Source organism: Microchirus variegatus (assembly GCF_963457635.1).
Source record: "Microchirus variegatus genome assembly, chromosome: 19".
Classification (NCBI taxonomy): Eukaryota; Metazoa; Chordata; class Actinopteri; order Pleuronectiformes; family Soleidae; genus Microchirus; species Microchirus variegatus.
In genome coordinates, this window is record NC_139820.1 from 9,898,716 (window position 1) to 9,921,593 (window position 22,878).

The 22,878-nt window shown below is 43.4% G+C and overlaps 1 protein-coding gene across 1 annotated transcript; it reads right to left on the bottom strand.

The window, feature by feature from the left end:
* Positions 1 to 1,962: 1,962 nt before the first annotated feature.
* Positions 1,963 to 22,283, bottom strand: LOC310940778 (lysyl oxidase homolog 4-like; the record flags this gene model as incomplete). The annotated part of the gene is made up of 14 exons (XM_083905782.1): positions 1,963 to 2,033; positions 2,126 to 2,237; positions 6,035 to 6,171; positions 7,003 to 7,118; positions 8,195 to 8,438; positions 8,955 to 9,117; positions 9,868 to 10,035; positions 10,127 to 10,281; positions 12,316 to 12,496; positions 14,239 to 14,446; positions 14,521 to 14,559; positions 20,501 to 20,712; positions 21,276 to 21,925; positions 22,016 to 22,283. The coding sequence occupies 14 exons, from the start codon at positions 22,281 to 22,283 to the stop codon at positions 1,963 to 1,965; spliced, it is 2,724 nt and encodes a 907-aa protein (XP_083761908.1).
* Positions 22,284 to 22,878: the final 595 nt, after the last annotated feature.

The window sequence follows — 22,878 nt, forward strand, 5'->3', positions numbered from 1 at the left end:
GCTTATTTGTAGTGCTGCTCTTTTCATTTAATAAACAAACTGCTCCAGTTTGACTGTAGGTGAGCTAACGGCGCTAAAGGAGCTAACGGAGCTAACTGGTAAACGGTGCCTGGACTCCGGTGCCGCAGCACGTAAACATGACGTCACGCTCGTCTTTTTACAGGTTAGTTGTCATGGAAATGTGTCAAGTTAATACCAATTGTAAAAATGAGTCTCTAAAGTAATGCTAAACTTTAAAAACGGAGGCATTCATAAGCAGTGCACAGGTTCGCTGGTTATTTGTAGCGCTGCTCTTTTCGTTTAATAAACAGACCGCTCCAGTTCGACTGTAGGTGAACTAACGGCGCTAAAAGAGCTAACAGAGCTAACTGGTAAATGGTGCCTGAACTCCCGTGCCGCGGCACGTAAACATGACGTCACTTGCGTCTTTTTCCTGTCAGTCGTCATGGAAACGTGTCAAGCAAATGCAGATGGTAAAATGAGTCTCTAAAATAATGCTAAAGTTTAAAAACAGAGGCACACATACGCAGTACAGAGGTACGCTGGTTATTTGTAGCGCTGCTCTTTTCGTTTGATAAACAGACGGCTCCAGTTCGACTGTAGGTGAACTAACGACGCTAAATGAGCTAACAGAGCTAAGTGGTAAACGGTGCCTGGACTCCGGTGCCGTGGCATGTAAACATGACATCACTCGAGTCTTTTTCCTGTCAGTCGTCATGGAAACGTGTCAAGCTAATGCCAGACGATAAACGCTAAAAACGGAGGCATTCATAAGTACCTGTGTACTTTTGTAGCGGTTGTAGTGCTGCTCCTTTCGTTTAATAAACAGACCGCTCCAGTTTGACTGTTGGCGCGCTAACGGCGCTATAGGAGCTAACTGCTAAACTGGACTCAAGTGCCGCAGCCCGTAAACATGACGTCGTGCACGTCTTTTTCCGGTCAGTCGTCGTGGAAACACGTCATGCGTTAACTGCGCAGCACTAGTTATTAATCTTTACTACATGGTTAAATATGGGAATCTCTTTAATCAAGTTAGCAGATTTCCCCAGGGTTTGAAAGAGACCATTATCATTGTTTTTGCTCTAAAAACAACAACAAAAAAATGCCTCAAATAACCATAAAGTTTGTCACTGACGTTTATTCTTTCTCTACCATTAGCAAATCCTGTTAAAGGCGCAAATACTGTGGTACAAGCAAATCTCATCTGATGGTACCGGTGTTTAACAAGTGAAGCACAGACATAATATTAAAAATATGAAATCAAAATAAAATTAACAATAACAAACACAGCCACACAGGGACACGTTTTCAACTCAAAAGTACATTAAAATTCTGCATAAATTAGAGACCTTATAAGAACAATATTCCAGAGACGTAATATAAAACTGTACATGACAATACATTTGCAATACATTACAAAATTTATTCGTAAAAGGCAAAATAGCACCATGAAGTAAAAAAAAAAACAAAAAACAAAAAAAATAAAATAAGAAAAATCTCATTAAACACCAAGAAGCCACACAGTTGTAGCAGTAAATACTGCATTTTGTAATTCTGTTACCTGTGTTGATATTATTATGACACCGTGGTGACGTAGCGTGACAGGACAGCATGTGTCGCACTCGTGTGCCTTCATGTCATTACCTTGTTAACTGTGGTTATGTTTTGATCAATGGGATTAAATTTGTTAAAAAATTGGCAAAAATTGAACTCTCCGTTTTATCACGGTGGCATTGACACTTGCGACGGCCTCTTCCTACAATTCCCCCTCTTCAGTCACAGGATCCTAATTAGTCAGTTTAGCGTTAAGTTCCGTTCATGCCACCCCACGTTAACTCCCTCCCCTCCCCTCGGCCTTCTGTTTACTGGCATTGTCGTTAACCCTGCTTCGCCCTGACGTGTTGAGGTGTTGTGAGGAGTTGTACAGTTGCTCTGTCCTTACAGCTGCGTGTTCCTTGGTTTTCACAGGAAGTTGTTGGAAAGGTGGCGCTGGTGGTCGAACAGGTCCTCCACCTCTGCGCTGTAGGCGTCACCTGACAGAAGCAGAAGACAATTCAAATGAACGGCGCGCTGGGGAAAAAAAAGGAGGCCATTCGTGCAGTAAGGGGAAGTGGTAGCACTGTACCTGCGTGGCATCCAGACATGTAAACTCGCGCTCCGTCATACTTGCAGCGACAACGCATCATGTTGTTTTGGAAATCAGACTCAGCCATGTCTAAGGAAGGGTTGACCTCGACCTGTAAAAGGCGGGAAATGAAGAAATAAGATAAGAAGATGCTTAAGACAGTCATGTTCTCTATAGTTTAGTAGAGTTATCTTTTTATTGTTTGTTTGACATGCACTATTTTATTTTATTTTACATGGTCTCTCCAGTGTTCTAATGCTACATTGCGTTTGCTAATCGCGTTTAGCTTAGCTGCTTGCTAACGCTATTGGATGATTTGAAAACCCTTGTGTAATTATGTTAGCACGGCTGAAAACAGCATTAAAATCATAATTTCTAACTTGTCAATGTCTTGACTACTATTTTCTATTAATTTCACAACTCGTTTGATGTATAAAAGTGAGACTTTTAATGGAAAACACCAAAATATTGTATAGGTGACCCCAAACGGGGTATTGAACGGTAGTGTATCTATACGTCTTTTCTTTCGGTCGAACATATGTCGCAGCAGATATGAAGTGGATATAAAATATCTTTATTGTGGGAAAAAATAAATAAGCATCAAAAATATAACAGCTGTAGGGGGCGCTAGCATAGAAGTCAAAGAGGTTTTTCAGCTGACTATTTTAGTCATTTTTCATAATCAGCGGATCTATTAAATCGGCGGATCTATTTTTTTTTAGTTAAATTGCTTGTATATAACTTGTTCTCCTATTTTATGTTGTAGTTTATTCCATCCTATGTAACCTGAAGTTTTCCATCTGTTGTAATGGACTGTCCTAATAATTATCCTCTAGTTTTATGCTCTTGGGTCCATACACTGTTGGCAAATGGAAGTCTATGGGAAAATTAGCCAACTTCTTACTTGATTTATAATGTCCGTAAATATTTCCCAGAGTAGCTAATGCTCTCGATTGACAGTTTCAGGTCTTCTTCAATAGAGCACGATGTCAATTTTATAAATTATTTATTTATTTACTTTTAGAGGAAACTCACCGGTGTCTTCCAACAAGAGCCTGGTTGCAAGTCTGAGAATTGGAACTCATGGCTTCAAAGAAAGTCTTATTTTAAAACTCTGATAATACAAATAGACTCTCATGTGTGCAGAATATGTATGTCAGGATGTGACATCCATCCAGCCCATTTTTGTTTTGTTTTTGCTGATGTGAGGATTCTCCGTTTTTTCAAAGTCTAGAATAAGAACATTACCAGACAAAAAAAAAAAAGTAAAGGAAACTCTATTTTGGGCCGTTGGAAACAACAGTTTTTCCACGCACAACCACAGGATTATTGTTCTCTCCTTCTCTATAGGGCTCATGGTATATAAATTGGGGGGTTTGAAAGTGATGGATGACATCACTTTCCACTGTTATCTCTGTGCAGGGGAAGAAAAAAAGAAGGGATTCAGCGATGACAGTTTTGGGTTTGGATTACGTTGCAGCCTATCATTAGGCTGTAGCCACGGTTGGTTGCCATGGTTTGTTGTTTTCCACCCTCTCTGTCTGCCTGCCTGCCTGCCTGCCATATATATTATATATATATACGACAGCCCTGCTAAGGTACAACCTTGGCCCATCGCCAAGAAAACGTGCTAGCGTGAGACGACGTGAACGGCCAATCAATGCTAAGATTCTCCCCCTGACGTTGCATATTTGGCAGCGGCCAGACTCCACTTAGGGGGAAAATGTATTATTTTTGTGGGTGGACGCTCGGACCAACGTCATACAGAGCCCTCGGACGCAACTTGGCGCGATTTACCGTTAAATTAGGGAGCCGGACGAGAGTCGTTTGCCCCTTTGTTTGCGTTGTTTGTCTCTGCATTGTGGCCCTGCGATGGACTGGCGAACTGTCCAGGGTGTACCCCGCCTATCACCCTATGTCAGCTGAGCACAGCACCCCCCGTGACCCTCCGGTGGAGTATGACGTGGTACATAATGGATGGATGGATGGCACGAAGGAGATGATATTTCAGGGCACAATGCTGTGATACTGTGATATTTTCACTTAAGGGTATCATACCGCCAGCATTGTCGTTTAAATGGACCTTTAAATACTCTTGTGATAATGTGAACTATGAAAGTCTGTCACTGTCATGTAAAAGGCTGTGACATAGTGCAGCTGATTTTTTTTTAAATGATGGTGCAGTCAGGAGTCACTGAGAACATGACTCATCGGTTTAAATGTATGGTACTAAAAATGGCTGCCACTCCAAAGAAACACCCAGCGCCATGAAAGACGTGCGTTCGCGCCCTCCCCCAATCTCTCGCTCCTGACGCAAATTTTACGAGCAGCTCAACTACTGACGAACCACAATCGCGGGCCACAAAGTGCTGCTGATTCACATCGTCTATGGCAACGGTGGATCCTGGGCTTTATGACATGTTTGTGGTTTTATCTCTGAGGACGTGGCTTGTCGCATGTGCACGGACTTGTACGGCTCTAGCCTTTAACCAGTCCACAGCTCAAAGCTTTTAAGCGTCACGTTTTTTTTTTTTTTTTTTAATGCAATTCAAGCTTTTAAGCGTCATGTTTTTTATGTAAACTCTCGGGAAAATAATTAGAAACTGTCTGGGGTGGAAAAAATAGAACAAATGACAGAGCAAGGACAGATGAGAAGGTCACCGCAACAGATTGGATGAAACAGACGCGACATTTGTGAACAAACGTCGCTTTTAAAACACAAAAAAACTCACAGCTCTGTGCAAATGCAAAGTGCTGAGGGAGCTTTTCCACTGCCCGTGCTCCCGGAGAGGGTGTTCTAATAGCTAGGTCTACTTTCTATATAAACCCAGACTAAATTCACAACTATTTAAATACGCACACACCCTTTGAGACTACATACGTACAAACTCTACACCTGAATGGTTGGAAGCACAGCCAAGAACAATTTAGCTGAAATTATGGTCACTTATCTTATGTGCACCTTCAGATGTCGGAACACCAACACTAGTGTTTTCTTTCCTGTGCTTGTTCCCCTGAGTTCAGTTTATAGACTACATATAAAAATGGATTTAGTCTTGTGGTTGCAAAACTACGGAAGAGGAAGGGCCACACAGGAAAAAAAAAATATTTGAGTTCTGACTTTAAACTCAGAATTCTGACTTTAAACTCAGGATTTCTGACTTTAGAACTCAGAATTCTGCCTTTATTCTTAGAATTCTAACTTTATTCTCAGAATTTTGAGTTTAAACTCAGACTTTAAAACACATAGTTCTGACTTTATTCTCAGAATTCTGACTTAATTCTCAGGATTTCTGCCTTTAAAGCTTGGAATTCTGTCTTTACTCTCAGAATTCTGACTTTATTCTCATAACTCTGACTTTAAAACTCAGAATTCTGACTTAATTCTCAGAATTTCTGACTTTAAAACTCATAATACTAACTCTAAACTCAAAATTCTGACTTTAAACTTCTGAATTCTGACTTTAAAACTCTTTATACTCAGAACTCTGACTTTAAACTCAGAATGCTGACTTTAAACTCAGAGTTTAAACTCGGACTTTAAAACTCCTCCCATTGTGAAGCCTCAAGATTTTGGGAGGACTGGACTCTCGCCGTTGTCTGTTATTGAAACCCAGAAGACAACCACGCACCCAGTGGATGATACCGGCTGTCAATCACACAAAATTAAAAAATTTCGAATCAGGTGCGCTTGAAGAAGACCTGAAACTAGTGATTGAGACCATTAACTCCCCAGGAAAGTGTTTTACGGGAAGTAGCCTCAGATTCCCAGAGACTTCCATAAATTAGGTTCTTTTTGCAACCAAGCAGTCTCCCCCTGGTGGCTGACATCCGCCCTACTTCTTTTCTCTTCTTATATTTTTAATGAAAACATGCTTTTTAAAATAATGTGAATATGAGCCTCCTGACCTGAAAGATGTATTCACCAGGTCGCACGTCTGTGATGTCGACCCACTGGCAGTCAATGTCGTGGCGGTAAGTGTCCCAGCAGCCGACTGATATACCCTGCTGTCCCATGTTATAGCAGGCATACCGCTTATGGAGTCCTAGGGGGGGGGGAAACATCAGAGGAGAGATAAAACGGGATGACTATGGTGTGTAAAATGAATTTTGGTGTTGGTCTCTGTGGATTTCAATTTCCACCAACAAGCTGAAATTATGACAAAATGATTTAAAAACCCAATCTTTTTTGGGGACTTTAAAATGAATGGAGAGGCTGAGCAGCATAAAGCTGTCTGGGCTCTCTGAAGCCAAGATGAATTTGGGCTTGGCTTCTGATCTTACAGCTGACTTTAGATGCTCATTGTGGGATTTCAGCTTTGCACGTTTGTGTATTTTTGATTCAGCACTTGTTTTTTTTCACCCAGATTTTCCTTCACATCACATCACAGATGTACGGAAGAGGATTAGGGCCACACAGGAAACAAATATTTGAGTTCTGACTGATCTCCAAATTCTGACTTTATGACTATATTGTCGAATTCTGACTTTAAACTCAGAATTTCTGACTTTAAACTCAGAACTCGGACTTTATGACTATATTGTCAGAATTCTGACTTTATTCTCAAAATTCTGACTTTAAACTAAAATCAGAAATCTGACTTTAAACTCAGAATTTCTGGCTTCATTCTCAGAATTCTGACTTTATTCTCAAAATGTTGGCTTTATTCCAGAATCAGAATTCTGACTTAATTCTCAGAATTTCTGCCTTTAAAACTCGGAATTCTGTCTTTATTCTCAGAATTCTGACTTTAAAACTCAGAATTCTTTATTCTCACAATTCGGACTTTAAACTCAGAACTCAAATATATGCCTTGCCTTGCCTTGCCTTGCCTTGCCTTGCCTTGCCTTGCCTTGCCTTGCCTTGTCTGTCTCACCTTCAGGGCAGTACGTGTCCTCCAGGCAGAAACTGGCTTTGTGACCTTCAGCCACCTTGGTCCCATTGAGAGTGAGCAGATCGTAGTTGGTGAAGACCTCAATGCTGTGGTAGTGCCTGCAAAAGGTATGTAAATAAAGAACAGAAAAGGAAAGAGCTGCATTGATTATGCTGCATTTTGTTTTGGAACACGCAACAATTGTAAAAGCCAAAATAATAGCAGATAGATATTAGTTTATTGTTGCTCTTTCTCTCAAGACAAAGCCAGTCCCTATGCAGACTCTTATAAAACTGAAGGTTGAGCCATGTGTTTGCTGCTCGGGGAGGTAGTGATTGGGTTGTGGCTTCACAAAGACACAACGCGCTGTGCCTCTCGTTTAAGGACACTGGACCACAACCGCTGAGATAAGAAGCCAGGATGCTGCGACTGCAGTCATGGCTCTGACTGTAACAACTGGGTGACCGGTGAGGAGGATGTTTATTGTAAACACAATTTTTAGTTATTTATAGTCCAACTCAACTAAAATATCGCTGTAGCGCGCTCCACCCAGTGTTCAAATTTCACTCACCAATTCTTACATTTCCGTTCATTTCTTGCCGTAGACATTTCATTTTTCTGACCTCTGGTAGCAAGAGTGTTTTTTTTTTGGCTAACTTTGCTTGTGCCAACTCATAATGATGCCCATTCCTGTGCCACAGGGGAGGATAGGGCAGCTCCTCTTTTCCAACCAAACCCCCGCTGCAGCTAAAGTCACCACATAGTTACTCCCTATCTGGTTGATAGAACGAGCAGCTGTTAGTCAAAATAAAAACCTTAAATCCCCTCTGGTGGGCCACACGGATGGCGTAGCGGTTAGCGCTCTTGCCTTTGCAGCAAGAAGACCCGGGTTGGAGCCCCGGTCGGAACAAGGGCCTTTCTGCATGGTGTTTGCATGTTCTCCCTGTGTGTGCGTGGGTTTTCTCCGGCTTCCTCCCAAAAACATGCAGATTTGGGGATTAGATAAATTGGTCACTCTAAATTAACCGTAGGTGTTAGAGTGAATGGTTGTCTATATATGTGGCCCTAAGTTCCAGTCCAGGGTGGACCCTGCCATCGCCCTACATCAGCTGAGATAGGCACAGCACCCTCCGCGACCCTCCGGTGGAGGACACAGCGGTAGATAATGGATGGATGGTGTTCTTTCAGATCTTACCTGTGGCACTGGTGCCATACCCAGCTTTCTCTGGTGGCACGGGGTCGGAAGTCGGCGCGGCCCAGGTTCATGATTCGGGAGGAAAAGCGCAGCAGGCGTCGGTGACCATAGGGCCAGTTCATCCTGGCAGCGGAAGAGGACAGGCAGTTCTCCTCGTTAGCACAGGTCAGCAGGTGGAGCGGCCGATCCTCCAGGTACGCCGTCTCCTGGACGAGCTGCGCATCCAGGACGAGGTCAGGAGCAGCTGCAGGGGTCAAAGACTCCCAGGTTACTACCATTGAAAAGTTTGGGGTCCACTATACAATTTTTTTTGTGTTTTTTTCCATTAAAACTCACACTTTTATTCATCAAAAGAGTTGCAAAATGAATAGAAAATATAGTCTAGACATTGACAAGATAAGAAAGACTAGTCAGCTGTGCTAACATGATAGCACAAGGGTTTTCAAGGGTTTTCTAATCAATGCAATAGCCTTCTAACGCGAATAGCAAACATAATGTACCATTAGAACACTGGAGAGATGGTTGCTGGAAATTGGCCTCCATACATCTATGTACATATTCCATTAAAAAACAGACGTTTGCAGCTAGAATAGTCTTTTACCACATTAACAATGTATAGAGTGTATTTCTGATTCATTCAATGTTTGAAAAAAAAGTGCTTAATAAGGACATTTCTAAGTGACCCCAAACTTTTGAACAGTAGTGTACATTACAGTCATCGCATAACAAATATGAATTGCTGGTTTTTTTTGGGACTCACCCTCGACGCACGTCACTCCTGCGGCTCTGCCGTCTCCTCCTCTGGGACAATAGACGTGTGTGTTTCTGCGACATTGCTGGATGGACATCTCAGTGCCGGCACAGTGAGTGCCACTCAGAACCACCTCCACTGCATCCAAAGAACTAGGCCAATACCAGGTCTCCTGCACCAGAGGTGGACGAGGAGAGTATTATTTACATTCAAAATCGTTCAGCTTCCAATCAAGAGCTCATTGTGCTGTTGTTTTAAACACCTCTGGAAAGATGGCAAGAAGTGAAAAATAGTCCTAGAGCTGAAGGCAAATAGCAGCCTGCTACTTTTTTTAGAGGAACTATCAGTGCACATTATAACATTTTCCACACTTTTTCACATTATTTTAAAACAGCTGCCTGTTAAATGTTCCAAGCAGCCCCCCTGAAAACACACTCACACTGCCCTTTCCATGCACACTTCTATTTTCAGACTGTTTGCTCTGTGAATTTCTCCCCATCGCTCTTCACCTCACTTTCCCTCTTTTATTTTCGTTGTGCTGGAAGTGGACGCTTGAGAAGCCTGTAATTATCTCAGGCCTCGGTAATAACACAGCACAGATGCACAAACAGCAGGACGGAGAGAGGGAGAGAGAGAAGAGGAGGAAATACAGGAGCGCAAAAGTTTGGAAAAGAGGAAAGTAAAGAGCTTTGCAAAGAAGACAAAGTTTACAGACATACTGCAGTCTGACTTAAATAGACCGTATATAAAAAGTGGACGTCGTCTTCCAGTTGTCTGGATGAAGACAACCATGAAGTTAGAATATAATGAATAGCCACTAGGGGGCAACTGGGAAAATGAGCTTCTTGCTCATCACAGTGCTGGCCACATCGAGGCTTAAAAATAGCGGCTCAGAGTCTTGGTCGCCTCTTGGTCAAGTTACCTGATGAGCCGTCGAGGCAAAGCCCAAGCCGAGCTGTCGGCAGACAACCATGGCTTCGTTGATGCCCCAGTTCTCGCTGCAGACGGAGCCCCAACGCTTCGCTCCTCCGACCTCTATTAGCACCTCCACGCGGCCCTCTGACGGCTCTCTGCCTCCTGCTAGACGCACCTAATGACGACGGGAAAGGAAAAGTGTGACCGCTGCAGTATAATTCCTGTCTGTATATATATATATATATATTGTTTTTTATTATTCTCACCGTAGTCTGTATGCCAGTGTAGGGTACGTTGCAGCGAACTGAAACGTCCTGGTTATGTTTGCAGCTGTAAAGTGGCACCTGTCTGTAGGTACACTCTTTAATCGACTTCTCCCGGCCTGTGCACTGTACACTGTTCATGTGAATAGGACCGGTACCTACAGAACAGGACGCAGATTGATTCATGGGTACACACTATTAGCATTCGTTAAGCATCAAAAAATATTGAATTCATCTTTTTTAATGCATGAATACTCATTCGTATATAGTTTATAAACACAGTTATAAACAGCGTCAACGTTAATGCATGTTAACGCATGGCACCTGACCGGAAAAAGACGTACGCGACGTCACGTTTACGTGAATCCCGATTGTTCAAATGAGTCTCTAAAGTAACGCTAAACTTTAAAAACAGGGGCACACATACGGAGGACACAGGTACGCTGGTTATTTGTAGCGCTGCTCTTTCCGTTTAATAAACAGACTGCTCCAGTTCGACTGTAGGCGCGCTAATGGCGCTAAAGGAGCTAGCGCAGCTAACGGAGCTAACTGGTAAACTGGACTCTGGTGCTGTGGTCAGTCGTCATAGAAAACACGTATGTTAACATGCGCTAACGTTAACCGCCATTAACCGTTAACGTGCCCAGCACTAGTCATAAATGATTAATTCAATATTTCTTAATGCTTAGCTAACGGAGCTAACTGGTAAAGTTGCCTGGATTACGGTGCTGCGGCACGTAAACATGATGTCACACTAGTTATAAATGATTCATTCAATATTTATTAATGCTATTTAAACTAATGCTAATAGTGTGTACTTGCTAAAAGTGTTATGATTCATGTGTGTTTTACTAACCATAGGCCACATGCGAAAAGACACATACACACACACACACACACACACACACACACACACACACACTACATGAAAGGCTCTTGAACCTGACGGCTGTGCAGCCATAGAGGTCCACAGAGAAAGCCCAGACATGACCGGGACCTGTGATGTGGCTCTGAGACTGAGCTTAGCCAGAGAACACCAGGGCCATGCTTTATAATAAACCAAAATAGATACCGAAATGGCAAAATGGAGGAAAATCTTTGAACACATTTATGTTTGCGTAGGTGTGTTAGGCCCACGAGGCTAATGCGCAATAAAGCCCTATAATTTGGCCTTAAATAGCTAAAGATGTCATTAGATGCATTGCATTAGACTGCAATGCACGGTCAGCAGCTTCTATGTTCACGCAACTCACTGTAGAAACAACAGACCTGAGGCGTTAACATGCAGAACGCATTTTTACCAAGCTCGTTATTGGGTGAAACACACCATAGCACCTAGTTTAATAAGGCCATAAACATAAATGGTTTCCATCAGTACTTCATTAAAAAATAGAGGGAATTATATGACATGCTATGTGCTCATTTGAGCAGAAAGATAATGGAAGGAAATAAACGTGATTGCAGAACTACTGCAGAAAAAAAGGACAATAACTGAGTGTGAGGAAAAGTGGCATCTGTGCCATTTCTGAGGAAAATGTTTGACTCTATTATTGCTTGACAATTTAGCAGCTATATTTTCCCGCGCCGCAACAAAAGCAGGGCCAAAATAATCACGCCTTTGTGAATGTTTGGTTGTGCTCGGCACTGATTGCCCGACATCCTGGCCTTCAAAGCTCTACTAACTTTTTACATACAACAGGTTTATTTTGAAAACAACACACGGTCGTTGGAACCTCCAAACATAGTTTACACTCATATAATTGGTCTCGGGTAGAGTTCCTCAGCAATCAGCTTGTAGAAGTAGATGTGAGGCTGTAAACAGTTTTCAGCGTTTATTTGTCTGCCGGGCCCATAGTTCTTGGTGTGCTGCGTTTAGGAACACGCATTTAGACTGAAAAGTGTTTAGTCTGACTGAATCACTCAGTTAAACTGAGCAAGCTCAGGGTGCATGCTTGAACCCAGGCGCTGATTCAAAGTCAGTGACATTTAATCGGATGATCAGATCAGCAGCCATACATACTCTGTGATTTTGTTCAATAGACATAATAATGACTCAGCGATAGCGGTGTTGAAGGATGTCATACACAAACGTCTCGCGTGTCACATAAAGCAAATCTTCAAAGTGCAGCTTATGCAGACTTTATATACAACGCTGTATATGTGTTTCTATGTTTATGTGTGTCCTATCCTACCCTGTCCCAGTTGAGCCTTAGTCAGGGCTTCTTTTGCTGTCCCAAAGCCAAGCTCTCTGCAGACCACGCTGGCTGCAGTCACGTCCCACAGGTGGTCACACACGGTGCCCCACTTGCCCTCTTGCAGCACCTCGACACGGCCCTCTCCAAGACGGGATCCTGCCTTCAGGCGCACGACAAGCTGTTTGGAAAAAAAAGAGGAGTGTGGGTAAGAAATGGTTTGATCTTATTGTTTAAAACCTTAAAAAAAAAAAAAAGAAGAAGATCTAAAACATTAACATTGACTGCTTTAGACATTCGGATCCTGAACATCTGATAGTGAAGGGCTCAAAAGTGGAAGAAGCTGTGAGCAATAATGGCTTAACTACCATCACATCACCATTTCTGTCTTTTGTCAAATATATTACATTTTAATAAAAACCTCAGCTAACCTAAATACCTGCATTCAAGACTATGTTAGCATAAAACTCCTAAAGGCCCACTATGAAACAGTCGAAGGGAGGTTGCTAGCTTAAATGTGGGGTGGGAGCATTTTTTACTGTATTGCTTAAAATCCTCTTCACATCTTGATTTCAACCAATTACAACATCATCATTTCTGTCTTTTGTCAAATATTGTACATTTTAATAAAAAGTTCAGCTAACGTAAAAACCTGCATTCAAGTTTATGTTAGCATAAAACTACTAAAGGCCCACTATGAAACAGTCGAAGGGAGGTTGCTAGCTTAAATGTGGGGTGGGAGCATTTTTTACTGTATTGCTTAAAATCCTCTTCACATCCTGATTGTAACCAATTACATCAAAACATCACCATTTCTGTCTTTTGTCAAATATTGTACATTTTAATAAAAAATTTCAGCTAACCTAAAAACCTGCATTTAAGGTTATGTTAGCATAAAACTACTAAAGGCCCACTATGAAACACTCAGAGGGAGGTTGCTAGATTAAATGTTTGGGAGCATTTTTTACTGTATTGCTTAAAATCCTCTTCACGTCCTGATTGTACCTAATTAAATAAAGTATGTGACAAAAACTTAAACTGTCAGTCATCCGAGGAATGGACAGTCCTGTAAAAAACACCATCCAGTCATAGATCGCAACCCTTATGCACATTTACCTTTCACCAGAGCTTATGCTAGCTTGCTAAAAATTCAATGAGACACGACGCTATGGCAGTAAAGGTGCCAACAACAGGTGTTTGTCACAAGTGAAAGACGTTTTTTGGGAAAGCTACTGCCAAGAAAAAGACTGATGCAGAACCCTAACCTGACAACTGAAAGCCCAGAAAGGTCTGCAAAGTGATGCTGCTGTGGTGGCGCTGTTTCTAGTGGACAGGTGGGTCATCTTTATGTCTTTGTGATCTTTTGAGAGTATTTGTTGTTTTTCGGCATCACGTTGTCATTTTTGAACAAGTATCCGAAAATGTTAGCATCACCTGAAAAGTACCCAAAGTTTACCGATGCTGCACAGCGCTCGTGAATCTGTGTTCGTTGCGCTTTGACTTTTGAATTCAAAATTAAGGCTGCTCAATGACCAACCCTACCTTTAACTTTTAAAAACTAAACAAACTCTTTGTGGAGATTATAGATGCACTGTGTTATGATTGCAAAGGTGCTGGGAACCAGACCCAATGCTACGAAAAGATGGACACCCATTGTGTGATTGGGTGTAATGGATGGTTAAATACAGAAGAAGGCAGTGATACAACACTACCGACACCAACTGATGTAAATCACCATCACCACCAACCAACCAACCAACCAACATCTGTCTCCACATGCTTCCTGTCAAATAGCTAAGCTAAGTGGTTGTAGATTCATCTTCACCACAAAGACAAGATGTAATACAAGTCTAAAACAAAAACATGTATTTCCTGAGATCTCAAAAACTATTTTCTTTCACAGTACTTGTTCCTCACACTGACCGGCACTGCAGGTGGTGCAGGTGCTCTCCCTTGTCGTGCAAACTGGTATCCTGGGGTACAGCGGACCACCACATGCATACCCCCACTGCATGGGACATCAGTCCTGGGGAGGGACAGCTGAGACTGGCACTGCGACAGGGAGACCTCCGTACCCTGACACTGCACTTTCTCCACCCAGTAGGCTTTTTTGGTAATCTGGGTCCTCAGTCTGGGTAAGAGACATACTGTGTTGTTAGTGATTATTATTATAGAAAATACTCAATGACCAGATGTTAGCCTTACCTGGATGATGGGTCGGCTAACTTGGAATCCCACTGTTTCCTGAAAGACAGAGAACATTTAATTTCTAACAAGGAAGTACAAAGAGACATACATTGAAATAATAGATCTCACCCTGAGTCCCCCCATTTTTCCCCTCTCTTCCCTTCCTATGTTTATGGGTGTTTCTTTTTTTAGTATTTGTCTATATGTCTAGAATGGATGGAAAACAACCTATACATATATATATATATAAACCACGATACATTAATCCATGCAAGAATCCTTATTGAGGTCTGCCAACTTCAACAGGGGTTTCTAAACTGTGTCTAGTTTCATGGGTATTAAACTTAAACTTGAGTCAAATCCTAAAGGGAAACTGTGTATACACACATGAGGCCCCCTACTACTGTGCACACACACACACACACACACACACACGCACTGAGCCAAAACCACAAAACTGGGAAGAATAAAAGGAGAATTCAATAAAGAGAATGATTCACAAACCAGGCAGTGTCTCACACACACGCACACGCACACACACACACCGAGCTGACCAACCAGTGTGACCACAGACAGGTGCAGTGTGACTGACGCCCTTCATGAATGTGCCTGAATAAATTTGAGTCAGGATACCAAGTATAGACAAGAGGTGAGTTTACTGTCGGTACCAGATTCATGATGCAATTAAATGTTTAAAATGGTAGATGTTCCCTCTGCAAGAGAACCCCAGGGCTCGAGGCTTGAACCTGAGGCAGAGTGAGAGACGATATATGAAACATGTGAACCGCAAATCATTTATAATCCTACACTTGGCCAGGGAAGGCCAACGTTTTTTCTTCCTCGTAGTACATTTCCACTCGCATATAAGTTATAAACTGGCGCAAATTGTTATTTTATGACTTCTACTGCCGTCCCACAGTGATGAAACAACCAGTCTGGTCTAGACAGCAGGCCTCCTCTAGTGGATAAATGTGTCTTTAACAATGTGCAGACTCAAAGTCGTGACATTTTGCAAACAAGTGCTAAATTCTCAGTCATCTCTGCATTGTGGTTAGATATGCAAGATATATAGATATGCAAAAATGTATTTAGATTGTCCATTGTGGACTATTGCAAAAAACATGGCGCTCCAAAATGGTGGCCTCTGTAGAAGTGATCCAGTAGTATCTCACAACTTCTTCTAAAATATAAATCAGCTCTGAAACTGCCGGTCGCCAACATCTCTTGGCAACATCTGTAGACACAAGTAGGATTTCTGTTACCCTTAGAAATGTGCAAAACCTAAATATTGCAATAAAAAGGTGGTAATGGAAGCACCTACAAAATTTCGAAAAACCTCTCAAATATTACTAAAAAAATGTACGCTCTCATTAAGTGGTTTTTCAGACGATATAAGTTTATTGCAAAACGTGGAGTCTCGTGGGACAAGATTTCACGATAAAAATGGGATGTCGCGAGTCTAGAATTGCGGCTAGTACGCAAAACAACCTTCAAAGGAAACACGTGCGAGTAGCAATTGTACTTGGTCGAAATTTTAGAAATATCGCATTGATTTTTGCGTAAAACTGTAACACAACTAGTGGCCGTAGAACATCCTTGTTCTGCATCCTTGGCTGACGACGGCTTACCGGAATTAGCCGAAAAGAGACCGTGCAAACAGTCAGCAAAAGTCACCGTTCCAAAACCATGGAAACGCAAAATGCTTTTGGCCAATCACATTCCAGGGTAGCTGTATCTTGCCCGACTTTGTCAGTGCAATGAAAGTGTGAGTGAGCTGTGTATGATAGCGTGTGTCTGCCTCAGTCTATCTGCTTGCTTGCGTGCGTCTGTTTCATAACTTGGTGGTAAATCAAAGTGAGAAAGACAGACTATAAGGGGGTGTTAGTTCATGGTTTGGAGGGCGGAGGACAGAGGTGGTGGTGGTGGTGGGAGGGGGTTGCTAGGGGGAGACAAGTGCTACCCATATAATTGCCTGCTCTGCTTGGCAGTGTCTGCTGTGCGGTCGAGCAGTAGCATGTTGGTTCACACACACACCAGACATGGAAATATGCACGTACATATCAACTTTCCTTAGCTCTGTAAAAACAAAAGTCTTTAAAGGACCGACACTATGACTGCATGCTGAGTGATGTAAGACTGACATCTGTGACTTCTTTTATGACCATTACCTAACTTCACAGGAAGACGGAAAACATGTTCTTTATGATTTTCGGACACATTTCAGTTGAGCTAAAAGCTCCCCGCTGCGACGTTTTCCTTCAGGAAAAAAACAGCATGAACTCATTTTGTGGCTTTCGCCGTCTTATGAAATGTTAAAGAAAGGGAAGTGAACCCGCAACACCAAGCCTCAACACAACAAACAGGTTGCAACCACAGCGCTGCCGCTGAATCACTTCAACCCAAAGAAGACTTTCGTACTTCTCAGGATCCTCCGCTCAGTGCTGACCACACAATACCTTGAGCTGCACTGTAGAGAGGAGCTGACTGTGAGGAAAGCAGCAGAGATAACCTGTTATTATACGGTATGAATGCAAAGCTGCCTGACTGGAACAATCGGCTCACTAAGGAGACAGCAGGTTGCCACACGGGCTCCACAACCGCCTCTAGACAGTCCCGTCAACCTCACTGGGAGAAAACTCAAAGGGGTCATAATGATGTACTTTTCCATGAAATATGGGATTTAGTATAATTGCTGCAAAGGAATTAAGAAAGGCTGCAAATGAGGACGGGAGGGGCAAGGAGCAGGGAGTGAAAGTAAATTAGGAGAGCTTAAGAAGTTACTGTGAGCCTCAAAGAGAGTGTGGATGTGATGAAATAAGGGAGCTGGAAAATGGTTTTAGCGCTTGCCTTTTGTAAGCATTTCAAAGTGGGGGAGTATTTAAACATCTGTTAAAAAAAAAACTGAACAACTTAACAGGCAGAGACAAAGGCAGTCACACCAGAAAAACAACCACATGGCAAGAAAAGGGAAATGCTGACACAGCAAAGGCGGGTGCAGCAGGTTCAGCCAAAAGAATATTGTAGATTAGAGGATCTTTCAGACCATAATTACATCTGCTCAAGAGGACATGAATCCCAAAAGAAGAGTGGGCATGGGCCACTGCCTGCCGAGTGGGTAGCAACTGAACGTCGTCATGATAAAACTACTCTGTACTTTCACTTTTGTTGATATTGTGCATGAGATAGGGTTAGGATTGTTACAGTTTGAACACAAAAGTCAACAAATCGTTCAAATTACCTGACCTGAATATTGGGCATCTACACTCTTAGAAATAAAAGTAGAACCATATAAGGTTCTTCGGCTTGTCCTCATAGGAGAACCCTTTTTGGCTCCAGTTCCACCAGGAACCCTTAAGGAGGGTTCCACCAAGAACCCCTTTAAAACCCTTTATTCAGGAAAGGGGTTTTAAAGGGTTCTCTGGATCAAATGGTACTTACTAGAACCATTAGTGTTACCAAGAACCCTTGAAATCCTTCAGGAAAGGGTTTTTCAGAAGCAAGTGGTTCCAGGTAGAACCCCAGCCCTTGGAGAAGGACCCTTTTGGAACCCTTGTTTCTAAGAGTGTACCGACATCTTGTCATCTAGTCAACAAATTGGCATCATGATAGTGTGAGAAGAGAGTTTGTACTCTCTGTGGACTCGAGAATGGATGGGTACTTCAAAAAGTTCCCCAAAAGTCTTGCGCAGAAAACGTCACAAGAGAAAAATTGGAAAAAGTTGGTCCACAAATGTTCAAGCTTTCTTTGTTTTTCCTTTGCTGAAGGTCACATCTCGAGCCTCGATGACGACATCATCATCATCATCGCTCTGAAAATGTCCAATATTTGGTTTCCCTCTCACCTACAGAAGGACCTCATGTGTAAGTGACGACAAACGTTTGCGTTTTTTGAGAACTTTTTGAAGTACCCTTGTATTGAAATGGACTCGTTTTGAAAAGCAAAAATGGCATTATCATCTTACTCTAGACACCTAGTTGCAGATGTCAGAGATCAACAGAGATGTTCTCTCCTTTTAGAAAACCCTTCCGACCCACCCTGAGCTGTTTACCGTCGGGACAAAAATGGCTGTTTGAGTCATCTCCAATGTAGCTGGGTGGAGGTTAACAAAAAAACAAACAACAATCTCTGGCCTGCTGGGTCTTTACACAAGATGCTGGCTGGGTTCTTGGCACGGATGCGTGATGTTTCTCCAGACCAAACTAAGTCAAAACTAACAGAGACGAGCACAACAGCGACATTGATCGAGGTAAAACAAGTGTGTCTTAAAAAACGCCAAGAAGCGTTTTGACAAGATAACAAGTAGTAGTGTGAGGTCACCAAGGCTTTGGCAGGTAACACATAGCTTTGAGGAAACCATAATAGGTAATGACAGAGAGTGTTAGTAGGGTATTTGGAGGATGTAGCTGTAGAGGTGAACAGGGCACCTGAGGAGAAGCAACCTGTGTCCTGCTGTGGAGCATGGGCAGAACACAGGGGGTAATTATTGCCGACATGGAGAGACAGATGGTGAAAGGCAGGCCAGCGGTCAGAGCAGTCGTCCTGTTAGCCAAGCCATAAAAAGACCTCTGTGGGCAGACAGGCAGACACAAGGAGGGTTGTGTTTGCCATGTGCACAAGTGTATGTGTGTGTGAGTGTGTTTGCTTGTTTATTTGTAATGTACGGTCTTCTAAAGATGCTCTGTGATGAGGGTGGAGGCAGGGATGTGTTAGCGTGTCTGTGTAATTTGGGTTCTGATGGTAAGTGTGGATGGTTCTTTGAAGGTTTGTGTAGGTGCTCCAGTGTGTGTTTATGGCTAAAGTTAGACAGATGAGTTGGATTAATGGTGACAAAGTCAACATAATCATACCTGACACTATTTGCATGGTGGATTATTTGTATTTGTTGATGGGACAATGAAATACAAGCAAAAAAAACCCCACACACCTCAATTTCCATGTCTTCTCACAGTATTTCTGTTGTCTGGAAGAAAATAGCTGAAAATATCCACAAACTAAACTAAATGTGTTGCTGCTTGCTGTATCTAGAAATGCCGATTGAAAGCGACCCTCAGAGAGGGGGCCCGGAAGGTCTGTTCGAAGCAGGGCTGACTGGGACCCTAAGCGGATTACCCCCCGTCCCAAACCCAGCTGAGCGGCCAACCAATACTTTTACTTCTAATACTTAAGTACATTTTATATCACAAAATTACTTTTGATACCTAAGTACAGGTTTGCACTCTTGCTTTTGCAGCAAGAAGACCTGGGTTCGAGGAACAAGGGCCTTTCTGCATGGAGTTTGCATGTTCTCCCTGGGTTCTCCGGCTTCCTGTCAGGTACTTTAAGATTATTACTCAAGTTATATTCTAAAAGAAGACTTTAATGTCTATCAAAGTCATTTTCTAGTAAGATACTTGAATGTGCGAGTGAGTAAATGTCCACTTTTGGCCTTGCGAAGGTGGCCTTGGCCTATCCAGAGTGTGCTCGATTGGCTCCAGTGGCTACGCAACCCTCATGAGGAAGATACGGCGGTAGGACTTAATGAATTGGATTCCTGCAATTATTTTTTTCTTTTTAACTTGTCTCAGTGCCACTGTGCAGTAGATCGAGCCGCTGCACTCAGTTGTCCCGAGTCACTTAATTATATGAGATTAGAAACCATGTAAGGGATGATTCATTTAATGACCCACGCCGTGGTAATGATGATAATCTTGTAGTCTAGTCTGGTTCTGACATTAATAACATACTCTCTTGGACTATTTTTAAGGCCTATGTTAAGGCCCTCTCAGCCCTCTCAGACAGGCCTGGCGGACAGCCGGGCTTAGCTAACGCCACAGTGGACATGCCGTGCCAAGTGTGGTCATGCTAATGACAGCAGCTGTGGTTACCCTCTACTACAGGGGGATGGAAAAGTAATAAGGCCTTCTATCTATGATAGGATGTGTAATCAACCACTCTTTTCCATCCCTTTCATAAGCATAAGCCTCCGTGCGCGCACACGCCCTCCTGCTCACATACTCACCTGTAGGTGATTGGGTCAAATGCCTCCGCGGCGGGAAACCCTAACATGCCGCAGACGACGCGACTGCTGCTCATGTCCCATCCGTGGTTGCACACGTGACGCCACTTCCCGGCGTGCTTCACTTCCAGCACTCCCTCCGTCACCAGACCGCCGTGGTTACTGGACAGCACAGGCCGTAGACGGGCCTCCTCCAAGTGAACCGTTTCTGATCCCTGTCCACAAGATAAAAGCGCAAACGACAAATCAAGCTGACTGAATCTTTTTGTCTTTCATAAACAAAAACGAATCTTTCCCCAAACGAGACATTGTTTGTTTGAGCTGCCGACACCACACGGTTGGTGCGGTGCAATGCTTCTAATCATCACGCTCTCTAATCATCTGCGTCAGTCGCATGGGCAGAGAAGGAAGGAAACGAACAGAAAGCAGCGAGGTTGAGCCCTGTGTTGTGTTTCACGTGCCTCGATGACTGCGAACGTGTCAAGAATGTGTAAACTCTGCAAATTGAAAACAAAGAAAGCCAAACACAAAGTGATAAATGTCTTGCTATTTCCACTGGCAAAGCATAATGAGCTATCGGTGGTTAAACTATACTTCAGGCGCTGCCACTGCATATGAACCAAATTTGTAGAAGGTTTGGTTTTAAGTAAGTCTCTAATTATACATGGCCACAAGTGACATTTTTGTATGGGACTCTGGATAATACTAGAGTAGGCTTCTTCATTGGTGTAAAGTTGTGTATGCAAGTGTCTGTGTGTGTGTGTGTGTGTGTTTTTACCTGTGTGTAATGCACATCAGTGTCTGGTTCAACATGGTTCCCACTGAGCTGCTGCCGATTCCTGTCACTCCTGCGCTCAGACTGGAGTTGGGAATGAGGCGACGTCTGCCTGTTCACCTGCCCGTCCGCCTCGCGCCTCACCGCTTGCGGACTGTTCCTCATCGCCTCCTGCCTCTGCCTGTAGGTGGCGCTGTTTGCAAGATGTGAAGGGAGCTGGTGCCCCTGTGGCATGCCCGGGGCCACTTGCTGGCTCACCCTGGAGCTGGCTCGGTTCCGCTGCAAGATCTGGATCTCGTGGCCGTTTTCCTGAGGCGAGACGCTGCTGCGACGCGTCGCCATCGGGTTGCGATGGAGCGCGATCACGTGGCCTCGACTAGAAGAAGAGGAGATGTGGGTAGGAGCTGCAGGTGGAGCTGGAGGGGACTCAGAGTGAGGCGGGGGTGGTGGGTTTCTCTGTCTTGGCTGGTTCCTGGAGGATGAAGGGGCCTCTTCCAAGGAAACAGGGGGAGACCCAGGTCTTCTTTCTGGGCTGCAGACGACCCCAAGGTCCTCGGCATGGGTGCAGTCGTTGACTCCCCAACCATTGGAGCGACACTCTGCAACAGATTTTTCTGTGCCCTTGCAGCGCACATTGTCCAACCAGATGAGACCTAAACACAACAGAAACTCAATCTCAAAACACATAATCAATCAACTAATTTTTACTAATGAGGAAGTGAACTAAATAGTCGTGCCGTTACCTTGTCCTTCACCAAACTTGGCACTGTGCGCCCAAGTAAAGCTGCGTTTAAAGCCCAGCTGTCGGCACAGCACATTGGCTAGGTTTAGATCCACTTCATCATCGCACACCGTCCCCCACGCTCCGTTATAGAACACCTCGACGCGGCCCTCATTAGCACTGCGTCGACCTACACCTGCGAGTCGCACGAGCACCTCCTGGGCCGACAGAGGAGCAGGATAGAGGAGGAGCAGGAGGAGGAGCGTGGACAGGGAGCTGAGGCACAGCATCCTGGAGAGAGGAAACGAATACAGAATAAAGAGCGAACAGAGGATGATGGGAACTAAATGGAAGCTGTGTGACATGAGGTGGAAGAGAAGTGCAGAAATCAGCATGTGAAAGAAGAGATGTTACCACACAAAGAAAAATCACACAAAACCCATATTCAGATGAAACATATAATTACATAGGTCACTTCAAACCTTAATGGGGGCATTTCATGCTAAAATTAAAGATTGATAGATGTTTTTATTCTTTTACACAAGTCGCGACTGATTTAAATGTTTGCCAGAGGTTTGAGAAACACTTGTGAAAGCGGCGCCCACAGTGTGAACCAGTCAGGGTGAAGGGAGTAATAAGTGAGGCTAAAAGTAGCCTCGCCATCCAGCCAGCGGAAACTTTGGCTTTCCACAAAGCCCTCAAACTTAGCTGCATGTATTTAGCCAACAGACACATGAGCAAATAAACACAGTCATAAAACTGTTCTCACACATAAATAAAGCGGCAGGTCTGTGTGTGCCAGGCACGTTGTGGTTAATGGGAAATGATTAATTCATCCTTTGTCCGTCCTTTAAAACGAAGGATGCAAAAAACCAATAATTTACA